Source organism: Nerophis lumbriciformis, linkage group LG10 (assembly GCF_033978685.3).
Source record: "Nerophis lumbriciformis linkage group LG10, RoL_Nlum_v2.1, whole genome shotgun sequence".
Lineage (NCBI taxonomy): Eukaryota > Metazoa > Chordata > Actinopteri > Syngnathiformes > Syngnathidae > Nerophis > Nerophis lumbriciformis.
In genome coordinates, this window is record NC_084557.2 from 32,558,440 (window position 1) to 32,574,935 (window position 16,496).

General features: G+C 44.4%; 1 protein-coding gene across 1 annotated transcript in view; it reads left to right on the plus strand.

The window, feature by feature from the left end:
• The window catches only part of spon1b (spondin 1b), a 180,403-nt gene that overhangs the window by 125,543 nt on the left and 38,364 nt on the right, over nt 1–16,496 (plus strand). The window contains exons 9-11 of the mRNA XM_061969800.2: nt 6,486–6,626; nt 6,718–6,793; nt 9,233–9,415. Of these exons, the coding sequence (XP_061825784.2) occupies nt 6,486–6,626; nt 6,718–6,793; nt 9,233–9,415 (400 nt within the window). The remainder of the gene's footprint in view (nt 1–6,485; nt 6,627–6,717; nt 6,794–9,232; nt 9,416–16,496) is intronic.

Here is a 16,496-nt window from a genome sequence, read left to right on the forward strand (position 1 = left end):
GGCAATTATTGCAAATTGCCTGTTCTGCCCTCACTATACGTGTTGAGGTTATACAGCTTGGCAGACAGCTAACAAACAATCCAAGACGTCTAATAAAGTTGTTGTTGATCTTGCTTTGTCTTTTCCTATCTTTACTTTTGTCTTGCACTGGACAGTTTTTTTGTTTTTTTTAAACTGAAATACACACAATGACAAATGTATAAGCTATGTGATTCAATTAACATACTGAAATGTAATACACAATATGTAAATATTAGCTTCACACAAATATACAGTACTATTATCAAACAAATACTTCTGAGTGTTAAAACTATTTCGATGGTGGAAATATATGACTGGCAGCCATTTTAAGTCCTCAAAACATCCATTGAAACAGTGCACAAAAATCGTTTTTCAATAGACATCTTACTATCAAATTGAAACACTTTCCACCTTAATATTGAGTTATATAAACAAGTTAAACAGTTTACTTACAGACTTATCTTTTCCAAGGCTTGTAGGAGCTAACACAACTTGTCTACTTCTCAATTGTCTCATGAACTGAACTGACTCGCCAACCCGTAAGTGCCCAAACTAATGACGCGTAATATTTTTATATCGCCACAAGGTGTCAGTAAGAGTCTACAATCAAATGGGCATAACATTGCGTCCTACAGGGCATTTCCTGTGGGAAGGGATTTGAATAAAGAACCAACTCTTTTTCTTTACTATAGTGGTCTCGATAACAGGTACCGGTTCTCAAAAAGGGATTCGAGTCCGAGGACTCGGTTCTTTTCTTATCGAACAACCGGGAAAACCGGTTTTGAGCATCATCCCTAGTAATAAATGTTACTTTTTTAAACTGGGCATTTCACTGCAGGCTAACACAAAAAGTACATCTTTTAATTGATGCAAATAGAGTAGGAACAAAAATAGATTAGTTTTTTTTTTTTTTAATTTAAGACTTCCAAGCAGAACGTTTGGGTTTCTGTACAGTGCATGTGACAGTCACGTGTCATCATGGTGACAGTGGTTTCGAAGGACTATTTTGTATGTTGTGTTTTATATTACATCGTTATCTAAATAAAGATTACTTTAAAAATGAAAGTCACGGTAACAGTGACAGCGGGCACGAGCGTAATTGCCGTAAAATAATAAACCTTTCACTTCAGTCTGGCTTGATCCCTAGGTTTTTTAAACATACTGTGGTGAATCTCATTCTTAAAAACCCTAATCTTGATCCAGTGGAGCCTATAAATTACCGGCCCTATATCAAAACTTCCCTTCATGTAGAAAATTATGGAAAAAATGGTAGCTTAGCAGCTAACCCCATTTTTGGAACAGCATGATGTTTATGATAAATATCAATCTGGCTTCGGGTCAATCCACTTTACCCAAACTGCTCTTTTGAAAGTTTCCAGTGACATGATGATGGCCGCTGACTCTGGTCGCTACAGTTTTGGTTTTACTCGATTTGATAGGTTGATTGGCAACACTAAATTGGTCCTAGTGTGTGAATGTGAGTGTGAATGTTGTCTGTCTATCTGTGTTGGCCCTGTGATGAGATGGCGACTTGTCCAGGGTGTACGCCGCCTTCCGCCCGAATGCAGCTGAGATAGGCTCCAGCACTCCCCGCGACCCCAAAAGGGACAAGCGGTAGAACATGGATGGATAGATGGACATCTGTCTTTGATCATGTGGATCACAGTATACTGATCAATTGACTCAAATCTGAGATGGGGTTTTCTGGTGATATTCTTGTGTGGTTTACTTCTTATATAAATGAAATAATCTTTATTGTTGCTTTTAATGATGTCATGTCCACAGTGTCTAACCTGTATTGTGGAGTTGCTCAGGGCTTTGTGCTGGGGCCTGTTTTATTTTTATTATACCTGTTGCTTTTTGGACGGTTGATAGTTTTGGTAATTTTTAAAATGTTTTTTTATAATTTGTCATTAATCATTTGGTTGTCTTTGAATTTCCTTCAGATAAATTCAAACAAAACGGAATCGCTGATCATTGCTCCCGATAAAAAGATCATCCTGATTAAGAACTCCCTTGGTGTTCTGGGTGCATATGTTAAAAGCAGCCTCAGAAACCTTGAGGTTGTGTTTCATTGGTCAATGTCTATGGAGGGTCACCATACTCCATCCATCCATCCATCTTCTTCCGCTTATCCGAGGTCGGGTCGCGGGGGCAGCAGCCTAAGCAGGGAAGCCCAGACTTTCCTCACCCCAGCCACTTCGTCCAGCTCCTCCCGGGGTATCCCGAGGCGTTCCCCGGCCAGCCGGGAGACATAGTCTTCCCAACGTGTCCTGGGTCTTCCCCGTGGCCTCCTACCGGTTGGACGTGCCCTAAACACCTCCCTAGGGAGGCGTTCGGGTGGCATCCTGACCAGATGCCCGAACCACCTCATCTGGCTCCTCTCGATGTGGAGGAGCAGCGGCTTTACTTTGAGCTCCCCCTGGATGACAGAGCTTCTCACCCTATCTCTAAGAAAGAGCCCCGCCACCCGGCGGAAGAAACTCATTTCGGCCGCTTGTACCCGTGATCTTGTCCTTTCGGTCATAACCCAAAGCTCATGACCATAGGTGAGGATGGGAACGTAGATCGACCGGTAAATTGAGAGTTTTGCCTTCCGGCTCAGCTCCTTCTTTACCACAACGGATCGATACAGTGTCCGCATTACTGAAGATGCCGCACCGATCCGCCTGTCGATCTCACGATCCACTCTTCCCCCACTCGTGAACAAGACTACTAGGTACTTGAACTCCTCCACTTGGGGCAGGGTCTCATCCCCAACCCGGAGATGGCACTCCACCCTTTTCCGGGCGAGAACCATGGACTCGGACTTGGAGGTGCTGATTCTCATCCCAGTCGCTTCACAATCGGCTGCGAACCGATCCAGCGAGAGCTGAAGATCCTGGCCAGATGAAGCCATCAGGACCACATCATCCGCAAAAAGCAGAGACCTAATCCTGCAGCCACCAAACCGGATCCCCTCAACGCCTTGACTGCGCCTAGAAATTCTGTCCGTAAAAGTTATGAACAGAATCGGTGACAAAGGGCAGCCTTGGCGGAGTCCAACCCTCACTGGAAACGTGTCCGACCTACTGCCGGCAATGCGGACCAAGCTCTGACACTGATCGTACAGGGAGCGGACAGCCACAATCAGACAGTCCGATACCCCATACTCTCTGAGCACTCCCCACAGGACCTCCCGAGGGACACGGTCGAATGCCTTCTCCAAGTCCACAAAGCACATGTAGACTGGTTGGGCAAACTCCCATGCACCCTCAAGGACCCTGCCGAGAGTATAGAGCTGGTCCACAGTTCCACGACCAGGACGAAAACCACACTGTTCCTCTTGAATACGAGGTTCGACTATCCGGCGTAGCCTCCTCTCCAGTACACCTGAATAAACCTTACCGGGAAGGCTGAGGAGTGTGATCCCACGATAGTTGGAACACACCCTCCGGTTCCCCTTCTTAAAGAGAGGAACCACCACCCTGGTCTGCCAATCCAGAGGTACCGCCCCCGATGTCCACGCGATACTGCAGTCTTGTCAACCAAGACAGCCCCACAGCATCCAAAGCCTTAAGGAACTCCGGGCGGATCTCATCCACCCCCGGGGCCTTGCCACCGAGGAGCTTTTTAACTACCTCAGCAACCTCAGCCCCAGAAATAGGAGAGCCCACCACAGAATTCCCCAGGCACTGCTTCCACATAGGAAGACGTGTTGGTGGGATTGAGGAGGTCTTCGAAGTATTCCCTCCACCGATCCACAACATCCGCAGTCGAGATCAGCAGAACACCATCCGCACCATACACGGTGTTGACAGTGCACTGCTTTCCCTTCCTGAGGCGGCGGATGGTGGTCCAGAATCGCTTCGAAGCCGTCCGGAAGTCGTTTTCCATGGCTTCCCCGAACTCCTCCCATGTCCGAGTTTTTGCCTTTGCGACCGCTGAAGCCGCACACCGTTTGGCCTGTCGGTACCTGTCCTCTGCCTCCGGAGTCCTATGAGCCAAAAGAACCCGATAGGACTCCTTCTTCAGCTTGACGGCATCCCTCACCGCCGGTGTCCACCAACGGGTTCTAGGATTACCGCCACGACAGGCACCAACTACCTTGCGGCCACAGCTCCAATCAGCCACCTCGACAATAGAGGCGCGGAACATGGTCCACTTGGACTCAATGTCCAGCACCTCCCTCGTGACATGTTCAAAGTTCTTCCGGAGGTGGGAATTGAAACTCTCTCTGACAGGAGACTCTGCCAGACGTTCCCAGCAGACCCTCACAATGCGATTGGGCCTGCCAGGTCTGTCCGGCATTCTCCCCCACCATCGCAGCCAACTCACCACCAGGTGGTGATCGGTAGAAAGCTCCGCCCCTCTCTTCACCCGAGTGTCCAAAACATGAGGCCGCAAATCCGATGACACAACTACAAAGTCGATCATGGAACTGCGGCCTAGGGTGTCCTGGTGCCAAGTGCACATATGGACACCCTTATGTTTGAACATGGTGTTTGTTATGGACAATCTGTGATGAGCACAAAAGTCCAATAACAAAACACCACTCGGGTTCAGATCCGGGCGGCCATTCTTCCCAATCACGCCTCTCCAGGTTTCACTGTCGTTGCCAACATGAGCGTTGAAGTCACCCAGTAAGACAAGGGAATCACCCGGGGGAGCACTTTCTAGTACTCCCTCGAGTGCATCCAAAAAGGGTGTGTACTCTGAACTGCTGTTTGGTGCGTAAGCACAAACAACAGTCAGGACCCGTCCCCCCACCCGAAGGCGGAGGGAGGCTACCCTCTCGCCCACCGGGTTGAACTCCAACGTGCAGGCTTTGAGCCGGGGGGCAACAAGAATTGCTACCCCAGCTCGTCTTCTCTCACTGCGTGCAACGCCAGTGTGGAAGAGAGTCCAACCCCTCTCGAGAGAACTGGTTCCAGAGCCCTTGCTGTGCGTCGAGGTGAGTCCGACTATATCTAGCCGGAACTTCTCTACCTCGCGCACTAGCTCAGGCTCCTTCCCCCCCAGCGAGGTGACGTTCCACGTCCCAAGAGCTAGCTTCTGTAGCCGAGGATCGGACCGCCAAGTGCCCTGCCTTCGGCTGCCGCCCAGCTCACACTGCACCCGACCTCTATGGCCCCTCCCATGAGTGGTGAGCCCATTGGAGGAGTGACCCACGTTGCCTTTTCGGGCTGTGCCCGGCCGGGCCCCATGGGGACAGGCCCGGCCACCAGGCGCTCGCCATCGTGCCCCAACTCCGGGCCTGGCTCCAGAGGGGGGCCCCGGTGACCCGCGTCCGGGCAAGGGAATTTCTGAGTCTTTGTTGTTTCATTCCCATAGAAGTCTTCGAGCTGCTCTTTGTCTGATCCCTCACCTAGGACCTGTTTGTCTTGGGAGACCCTACCAGGGGGCATGAAAGCCCCCGGACAACATAGCTCCTAGGATCATTGGGACACGCAAACTCCTCTACCACGATAAGGTGGCAGCTCAGAGAGGAGGTCACCATACTCAACTGACCAAAACTGTTTTTATCACCTGAGAAATAGCTCTAAAGTGAAAAAAATTATTGTAAAAAACGGAACTCGAAATGATCATTCACTCACTCATCTTGTCTTGCATTGACTATTTTAATTCTGTTTTCACTTGTTTCAACAAGTCAACTCTAAAAAGACTTCAGACTGTACAGAATGTGGCTTCCCACATTACCCCCACCCAGTCAAATTTAGTATAGCGTTTAGTCCTGACTTTCCGTGCGTTGCATAGTGGGGCCCCTAAGTATATCGCTGATTTATTGTGCCCCTACACTTCTTGGCGCAGCCCTCGGCCTTCAGGCCAGGGTCTGCTAAAGATCCCAAAAGCTCATTTTAAAACCCAGCGAGACCTGGCATTCCAGGCTGTAGCCCCCAGACTCTGGAATGACTTGCACCAGTCCCTCTGTGAGCTTGACTGTGTTGACTCTTTTAAAACACATTTAAAGATTTTGCTTTTTAGAAAAGCATTTAGTTAATGGACAAGTTCACTTTATTTTTATACATTTTTAAAATCATTTTTATGATATTGCTGTTTTATTTCATTGCTGTTTTAATTCACCTGTTTCGTAGAGCACTTTGAGATTATTATCCGTAAAAAAAACGCTTTATAAACTAAATGTACTTACTTACATACCAAGCATTTTAGCCGACTCCATAAGATTTAGGCGGGACATAGCGACAAACTTTGATGGTCAGTCTGTGATTTGCCACAATAATTTTAAAAAATGTTAATAAATCTGCCCCATATGGTCAGATATTAATCATAAATGGTGTTTATGATGAAGCTATGCATGGGCCACTTGCCACACTTGGAATGCAGGCGCAGAAAGTGTAGTGAATGGAGTGCAGCTGCTTCCACTTTTGACATAACTGGATGGGAATCTCAAATAACTTTTCCTATGTATTATTTTGTACAATTACTTCAGAGGTATTGTGTGTGTTTTGTTTTGTGTTTTTTAGTCACCAAACAAGCCCACCATTCCTCAAGATAAGATCCGACCTTTAACTAGTTTGGATCACCCTCAGAGCCCCTTCTATGACCCTGAGGGCGGGGCAATTACACCTGTGGCCAGATTGGTGGTGGAACGCATCGCTAGGAAGGTAAAATGTATTCTCCGCTGTTTTCAATACGGTCATGATTCATCAATTGCATTATTACTGTGTTATAATACTTGTCATTGTCTGCATGCAGGGAGAGCAGTGCAATGTGGTCCCAGACAGCATTGATGACATTGTAGCGGACATTGGTCAAGAGGAAACGGAGAAAGGTACATTATTCACAATCACTGCATCACTATAGAAAATAAATTAAACTTGTCTTATATGCACGTTTCATTTTTACACCACTGGTTGAACTACCAAGCTTATGTTTTGTGATGAGGGACGAACCACTTGCAGTAGGCAGACTCCATACCAGAAACAAGAATTTGTTGTCTTTCATTCTAATGCAGGGGTGTCAGGCCCGCGAACAGGTTTTATCCGGCCCGTGGGATGAGTTTGCTAAGTAAATTAACCTGAAATTTTTGAATGAAAGAAACTGCTGTTCTAAATGTGTCCACTAGATGTCGCAAAAGCAATTCGTTGTATCTCTGTAAATGATGCTACATATGTACAAAATAAACATATTCACAAAATAAAACACATGATGTTAGTACATCAGTCGAAGAAAATGATCAAACTACATAAATAACACACTGTAAGTTGATTTTGATATAATTGTTTTATCTTGATAGATTGAAAATTAACACCAATGAGTTGACTGATGAACATTATCACATAATTAATTCAGAAAATATAAATAACGACAAATAAAAAAAGTTAAAAAAAAAAAAACCCAACAACATTATGATTTGTACAATTTCAAAATGTGCTTGTTCTATTTTTAAACAAAGAAAACAATCTGAAGTTGTCTTTATTTTTAAGTTATCGTGCCGTGATTTTACCAGTCCGGTCCACTTGGGAGTAGATTTTTCTCCATGTGGCCCCCGATCTAAAAATGAGTTTGACACCCCTGGTCTAATGTGCTTTAATTACATTCAAAATCAGTGTGAAGTGAATTATATTTACATAGCGCTTTTTCTCTAGTGACTCATAGCGCTTTACATAGTTAAACCCAATATCTAAGTTACATTTAAACCAGTGTGGGTGGCACTTGGAGCAGTTGGGTAAAGTGTTTTGCCCAAGGACACAACGCATACTTGCCAACCCTCCCGAATTTTCCGGGAGACTCCCGAAATTCAGCGCCTCTCCCGAAAACCTCCCGGGACAAATATTCTCCCGAAAATCTCCCCCTCTAGCTCCATGCGGACCTGGGTGAGGACAGCCTTTTTTCACGTCCACTTTCCCACGATATAAACAGCGTGCCTGCCCAATCATGTTATTCCATATGAGGCGTCCGGCATACCGCCGATGAGCATGGTGCCGATGGAGAAGATCTTCTCGGCGTCCGTGTTGGCGCACACGTTGCCAAAGCCGACGCTGGTCAGGCTGCTGAGGGTGAAGTAGAGTGCGGCGATGTACGAGCTGCGCACCGACGGGCCGCTGACCGTGTTGTTGACATAGGGCATCTCCAGGCGTTTGCCCAGCTCATGGAGCCATCCTTGGGGAAGAGACGGGAGGACAACAGGGTGACAAGAACTAAATCATCCAGACTAGAGATAAATTGTATTATTATGTTTATCTTACCTAAAAATTAATATATTTATTAAATAAAAAAATAAAAAAAATAAAAACATTTTTACTATATTTTGCTAAAAACATCAAAATTAATTGTGTTTTTATTTGTATTTTTTCTGACTCCTTATTACATCCAGCCATAGAATTATACATTAAAATAAACATATTTGAAATAATACATTTTAAATGATCATAATAATTCATTTAAAATGACCATATTTAATTATTAAAATAATTGCTTGTTTATCAACAACTTTAGCATTTTATTCATTACATTTTGAAGCTCACAGAAGCCAAGTTATGTTATATTCCTTAAGATTTATTTATGCAAGTTTGAAGTATCAATCATCTAAACACAGTTTTGTTTGCATATTTTCAGGATGTAGATATATATATATATATATATATATATATATATATATATATATATATATATATATATATATATATATATATATATATATATGAATTACTTGACTTGGTGAATTCTAGCTGTAAATATACTCCTCCCCTCTGAACCACGACCCCAACCACGCCCCCCTCCCCCAACCAGGCCTCCGCCCCACCCCCGACCACATACACAACCCCCACCTCCCCCCCACACACACACCTCCCGAAATCGGAGGTCTCAAGGTTGGCAAGTATGACACAACAGCAGTGACTAGAATGGCGGAAGCGGGGATCAAACCTGGAACCCTCAAGTTGCTGGCACGGCCACTCTACCAACCAACCTATTTCACTCATCACAAAACTTCACAGCTAAAATAGAAAATGTGTCTATTTGCATGAAAGCAGTTCATGAACTAATAAGTAACATGATGGATTCTGGGATGTTTAACCAGTTTTTACAACTCACCCGTATGTATCCTTGTCAAACCAGACAAAGAAAAAAACCACATCGAGACATTTAACCAGTCATGTAAAGATGCAGATTTGAATCCAAAAAATGTTTTCAAGGATTAAACAAGATATGTAAAAAGTGCATGTTTTTTTGACATCCATGAAATTGGCATTCAAATTTTCTGTCCTAGATGACACCCCCGAGACGTGTATTTACTCCGGCTGGTCGCCCTGGTCGGCCTGCAGCAGTGCCTCATGTGAGAAAGGCAGACGGATGAGACAGAGGATGCTTAAGGCACAGCTGGACCTCAGCGTTCCGTGCCCCCACACTCAAGATTTTCAGTCCTGCATGGGACCTGGATGCAGTATGCAAGGTGAGCACTCACACACATTAAACTTAATTTGTTCTTTTTTTTTTTAATTGCCCTTTAGGTTATAACAAACCTTTTTTGTGTCTTTCTTAATTTGATCGAAAAAAAAATCCCCTCATCTCTGTATGGACAGAATTAAGTCCTACAGTGTTCCCTCGCCACTTTGCGGTTTACTTACTGCAGTCAAGAGTGAATCGAAGATTTTAAAGTACCATTGAATAAATTGAGATTTGAGTTTTCAAGTTAAAATTATGTAGTTTTAGAGTGTATGAAGTGTTTAAGAGCATTGGAAGTATGTGGTGGGCTTATAAAAATGTTAAACGCATATAATATTTACAAAATTATTAAAATTAATAGCGTCCCTACTTTGTGGAAATTCATTTACCACGTGCACGGTGCGTCTTGTACGTAACACCCGCGATAATCGAGGAAACACAGTACATGAAAATACAAACCCCGTTTCCATATGAGTTGGGAAATTGTGTTAGATGTAAATATAAACGGAATACAATGATTTGCAAATCCTTTTCAACTCATATTCAATTGAATGCACTACAAAGACAAGATATTTGATGTTCAAACTCATAAACTTTTTTTTTTTTTTTGCAAATAATAATTAACTTAGAATTTCATGGCTGCAACACGTGCCAAAGTAGTTGGGAAAGGGCATGTTCACCACTGTGTTACATGGCCTTTCCTTTTAACAACACTCAGTAAACGTTTGGGAACTGAGGAGACACATTTTTTAAGCTTCTCAGGTGGAATTATTTCCCATTCTTGCTTGATGTACAGCTTAAGTTGTTCAACAGTCTGGGGGTCTCCGTTGTGGTATTTTAAACTTCATAATGCGCCACACATTTTCAATGGGAGACAGGTCTGGACTACAGGCAGGCCAGTCTAGTACCCGCACTCTTTTACTATGAAGCCACGTTGATGTAACACGTGGCTTGGCATTGTCTTGCTGAAATAAGCAGGGGCGTCCATGGTAACATTGCTTGGATGGCAACATATGCTGCTCCAATACCTGTATGTACCTTTCAGCATTAATGGTGCCTTCACAGATGTGTAAGTTACCCATGTCTTGGGCACTAATACACCCCCATACCATCACAGATGCTAGCTTTTCAACTTTGCGCCTATAACAATCCGGATGGTTCTTTTCCTCTTTGGTCCGGAGGACACGACGTCCACAGTTTCCAAAAACAATTTGAAATGTGGACTCGTCAGACCACAGAACACTTTTCCACTTTGTATCAGTCCATCTTAGATGAGCTCAGGCCCAGCGAAGCCGACGGCGTTTCTGGGTGTTGTTGATAAACGGTTTTTGCCTTGCATAGGAGAGTTTTAACTTGCACTTACAGATGTAGCGACGAACTGTATTTAGTGACAGTGGTTTTCTGAAGTGTTCCTGAGCCCATTTGGTGATATCCTTTACACACTGATGTCGCTTGTTGATGCAGTACAGCCTGAGGGATCGAAGGTCACGGGCTTGGCTGCTTACGTGCAGTGATTTCTCCAGATTGTCTGAATTCTTTGATGATATTACGGACCGTAGATGGTCAAATCCCTAAATTCCTTGCAATAGCTGGTTGAGAAAGGTTTTTCTTAAACTGTTCAACAATTTGCTCACGCATTTGTTGACAAAGTGGGGACCCTCGCCCCGTCCTTGTTTGTGAATGACTGAGCATTTCATGGAATCTACTTTTATACCCAATCATGGCACCCACCTGTTCCCAATATGCCTGTTCACCTGTGGGATGTTCCAAATAAGTGTTTGATGAGCATTCCTCAACTTTATCAGTATTTATTGCCACCTTTCCCAACTTCTTTGTCACGTGTTGCTGGCATCAAATTCTAAAGTTAATGATTATTTGCAAAAATAAATGTTTATCAGTTTTAACATCAAATATGTTGTCTTTGTAGCATATTCAACTGAATATGGGTTGAAAATGATTTGCAAATCATTGTATTCCGTTTATATTTACATCTAACGCAATTTCCCAACTCATATGGAATTGGGGTTTGTAGTTGAAATGTCACTATCCCACAAGACAGTTTGGACTGTGTTTGGTATTTTCCTGTGATCAGTATCACTTCCTGTCCTGGTACTCTTGTTTTGTCAATATTTCCTGTTTGTTAAGCCCTTACTTTATACAGTATTCCTTGTCCTGCCATCATACCTGTTCGTCATTGTTAATTAGTTCCATATGTTTCCACCTTGTCCCCCCCTTTAGTGCTGGTTCATTCTCTACTGCAACTGTATGCCAAAGTGTTCTGTTGCCTTCTAGTTACCCTCTAGACCCGACCTGGGCATTCTGCGGCCCGCGGGCCACATCCGGCCATTTGTGCGTCCCTGTCCGGCCCGCGTGAGGCCAATCATAAATTACAAAATACATTTAAAAAAGTATCTATGTCGAGTGTGCAATACAACGGTGCTGCTTTTGTTTTGGAAATCGTTATTTGTATTACTTCCGTGTGGACGTATGCGCGTGAGTGAATGTGAACAGCGGCAATCACAAATTACAAAATAAAGTTTAAAAAACATCTATGTCGTGCGCGCAATACAACTGTGCTGCTTTTATTTTGAAAAGTGTTATTTTTCTACGTATGTCCGTGTGTAACCTGTGAGTGAAGGTGCACAGCGACAAGTGATGAGACGCTAAAAAGAGAAAAGTTGATGACGAATGGCGTGTTTCCAACAAGACATGGACTGCCAAGTATTTCTTTACAGAAATTAAAGGTAAAGCCGTGTGCTTAATGTGTGGTACACATGTTGCTGTGTTTAAAGAATATCATTTGAATCGCCACTACATGACGAAGCACGAGGAAAAATACCGGAATCTGTCTGATGAAGCGCGTGCAAGGGAGGCTGATGCGTTGATGGTAAAACTGCAAACCCAACAAGGACTTTTTGCCATATTTCACACCCCCAGAGATGCAGCCGTCAGGACAAGTTTTGTCATTTCTCACAAAATCACCAGAAAAAGTAAGGCGTTTTCTGACGGAGAGTTTATTAAGGAGTGCTTATTGGACTCTGTTGCGCTGATATAACAGCTGTTGTGCCGGATAATGCACCCCCGGCGTAGAATGCACCCCCTGACGGGAGTGTTATATCAACTAAAGCCCACACTTAAAGTTTCCACGTGCAAGATTGAATCTATTTAAAAAAGTTATTTAATAAGAAGCCAAAAGTGCAAAAAGAATAATGTTGGTGTTGGAGGAGTTGTGAATGAATGAAATATGAAATCCGTGCTGCAGTCGCTGCTGGGCCACAACATTAGGTACACCTGCAGACTGCAGCACGTATTTCATATTTCATTCATTCACAACTCCTCCAACATGAACATTATTCTTTTTGCACTTTTGGCTTCTTATTAAATAACTTTTTTAAATAGATTCAATCTTGCACGTGGAAACTTTAAGTGTGGGCTTTAGTTGATATAACACTCCCGTCAGGGGGTGCATTCTTTGCCGGGGGTGCATTATCCAGCACAACACCTGAAACTTGGAGCTTCAGCTGAAGAACAGAACGGCCGACTTTGACTGTTTTTCGCTGGCTTTGGATGAGAGCTGTGATGTACGTAACACCGCCCAGCTGCTCATCTTCTTACGTGGGATAACTGCTGACTTTCAAATCACGGAAGAGCTGGCAGCCATGCAGTCAATTAAAAGGGACAACCACAGGTAATGACTTGTTCACATAGGTAAATGCGTGTTTGGACATGTTAGGACTGAAATGGGACAAGCTGGTAGGTGTGACAACAGATGGTTGTCCAAATCTGACGGGGAAAAATGTTGGACTTTTAAAGAGGATGCAGGATAACCCTCAGGTTTCTGACACGGCCGCTCTACCCACTACGACATACCGCCCCGTAGTGGCTGAATGATTCCCGCAGTGGCCCGATAGCAGTGTCCAGCCAACGAGAGCCTTCATTTAGTAGCCTTCTGACAGAGTGACAATATCTCTGTATATACGCCTTCAGGTAGCATGCTCAAACCAGAGGTTCTTTTGGACACGTCTGAGCAGGTTGGTATAAGCTCCGTCCAAGCGCTTCTGTTGTGTGGTGGGAGTCCAGAATAGGCTCTATCATCGTTCTGAAGATGTAAAGTTTCCTCTCATTACCGATGGTCGAGTGCCATATCTTATGCAGCTTAATGCAGGCTGTCCATGCCGAGGCTTTGTGGAACTTCATATCCTTTGCAGCGTCCATTATATAAGACCCGAGATACTTCAAATCGGTTACTTGGTTTATACTGTTGCCAGAAGATGACAAAAGGCAGCAATTTGGAACTGTGGAGATTCAGTCTTGCTTTCATTGCTATGGGTTCCTATTAGGCACGTAGCGTTTTCTAGTAAGCGGAGAAGGGACTCAGAATTTGTGACAACTTCGGAGACCAGAGCAATGGCATTGGCAAAATCGAGGTCTGTAAGGTGTTTAGCAAATTGCCTTCTGCTGCGTCTTGGGTGGAGCTATAGGCCTTTTACTTTGTTATTGTGTCCAGCAAAAGGCGCAGAACACAGTCCAATACAATGATATACAAAACTAGAGCTAGCGTGTCCCCTTGTAAAACTCCCGCCCTCAGCTGTGATAGCAGTAGCCCAGGGGTCGGCAACCCGCGGCTCCGGCTTTGATCACTCTGATGCGGCTCAGCTGGGAGACTTCCGGATTTCAGTGCCTCTCGCAGAAACCTCCCGTAATTAATATTGTCCGATTTTCACCCTTGCAATAACAATAAGGGCGTGCCGTGACGGTACAGCATTTAGCACCCTCTACAATCTGCATTATCAGTGTGCCAGCCCAGCCTTTTCTTATATGCATTTTCTGCTTGCACACGTAAGTGAGAGCAAGGCATACTTGGTCAACAGCCACACAGGTTACATTGACGGTGGCCATATAAAACAACTTTAACACTCTTACTAATAATGTGCCACACTTTGAACCAAAACCAAACAAGAATGGCAAACACATTTCGGGAGAACATCTGCATCTTAACACAACATACCGTATTTTCCGCACTATAAGGCGCACCGGATTATTAGCCGCACCTTCTATGAATTACATATTTCATAATTTTGTCCACCAATAAGCCGCCCCGGACTAAAAGCCGCGCCTACGCTGCGCTAAAGTGAATGTCAAAAAAACGCTGCGCTAAAGTGAATGTCAAAAAAACAGTCAGATAGTTCAGTCAAACTTTAATAATATATTGAAAACCAGCGTTCTAACAACTCTGTCCCAAAATGTACGCAAATGTGCAATCACAAACATAGTAAAATTCAAAATGGTGTAGAACAATAGCAACATAATGTTGCTTTAACGTTAATGTCACAACACACAAAATAAACATAGCGCTCACCTTCTGAAGTTATTCTTCATTCGTAAATCCTTCGAATTCTTCGTCTTCGGTGTCCGAATTGAAAAGTTGGGCGAATACGGGATCCAAAATGGCCGGTTCCGTCTCGTAGAAGTCATCGGGAGTCAGTGTCGCTGTTGTTCTGTGAATCCTGCCTTCCGGAAAGCTCGGACCACAGTTGTGACCGAAATATCTGCCCAAGCATTTACGATCCACTGGCAAATGTTGGCGTATGTCGTCCGAGGCTGTCTGCCCGTCTTAGTGAAGGTGTGTTCGCCTTCGGAGCTGTGTGAAAAAAGCCACCCGGCCTCTTCGCGTAAACTTCCCTTAACCACTCGCTCATCTTTTCTTCATCCATCCATCCCTTCGAGTTAGCTTTTATGATGACGCCGGCTGGAAAGGTCTCTTTTGGCAAGGTCTTCCTTTTGAATATCACCATGAGTGGAAGTTAGCATGGCAAGCTAGAACCACAGTGAAGGATGACTTCATTCCCTGTGGTGCGAATATTCATCGTACGTGCTCCCGTTCCACAGTGCGGTTCACAGGAATATCAGTTGCTGTGAAATACGGTAGTAATCCGTGTGCGGATGGAGAGATTGCGTCTTTTTATGAACCGGATCGCTTATTAGGAGCCATTTTGTGGTCTTTACAGATGTAAACAGGAAATGAAACGTACGGTGATATCCGCGCGTTTTTTTCTTCTTCTTCCGGGGGCGGGTGAAGCGCTTCCTTTTCTATGGGGGCGGGTGAAGCGCTTCCTGTTCTATGGGGGCGGGTGCTTTCCTTGGCGGTTGCTTGCGTAGAAGAAGAAGCGCTTCCTGTTCTACCGGGAAAAAAGATGGCGGCTGTTTACCGAAGTTGCGAGACCGAAACTTTATGAAAATGAATCGTAATAAAGCGCACCGGGTTATTAGGCGCACTGTCAGCTTTTGAGAAAAATTGTGGTTTTTAGGTGCGCCTTATAGTGCGGAAAATACGGTAAACACAACAGAACAAATACCCAGAATCCCATGCAGCCCTGACTCTTCCGGGCTCCATTATACACCCCTGCTACCACCAAACCCCCGCCCCCACCCCAACCCTGCTCCCTCACACATCAACCCTGGGTATTTGTTTTGTTGTGTTTATGTTGTGTTACGGTGCCGATGTTGTCCCGAAATGTGTTTGTCATTCTTGTTTGGTGTGGGTTCACAGTGTGGCGCATTATTAGTAAGAGTGTTAAAGTTTTTTATACCGCCACCGTCAGTGTAACCTGTGTGGTTGTTGAGCAAGTATGCCTTGCTGTCACTTACGTGTGCAAGCAGAAGCCACATACAACGTGTGGCTGGGCCGGCCCGCTGGTTGTAGTGAGCGCTAAATGTTGTACTATCACGGCACGTTCGAGAGAATAGTTTCCCTGAAATTCGTAGTATGCCGGAAAAATCGGCAGACTATGGCTTGTCAAGTATGACGCTGTCAATCGTCATTCATATAAAACCCGTGGACCGCACTAACATTAAATGTTCATATTAAAGTGTGGGCCGCGTGTCTGAGACCCTTGATTAATACATAGCAAAAAGCAAAAAAAAAACTTCGTAAACAGTGTTATTTCATGTTAAATTTCAAAAGATTTGTGTGGCTCCCATTGTTTACTTTAATTTGTGAAACTGGTCAAAATGGCACTTTGACTGGTAAAGGTTGCCGACCCCTGCTGTAGCCTGAGTGTTGGCATAGAGCGCTTTAATTGTGACAA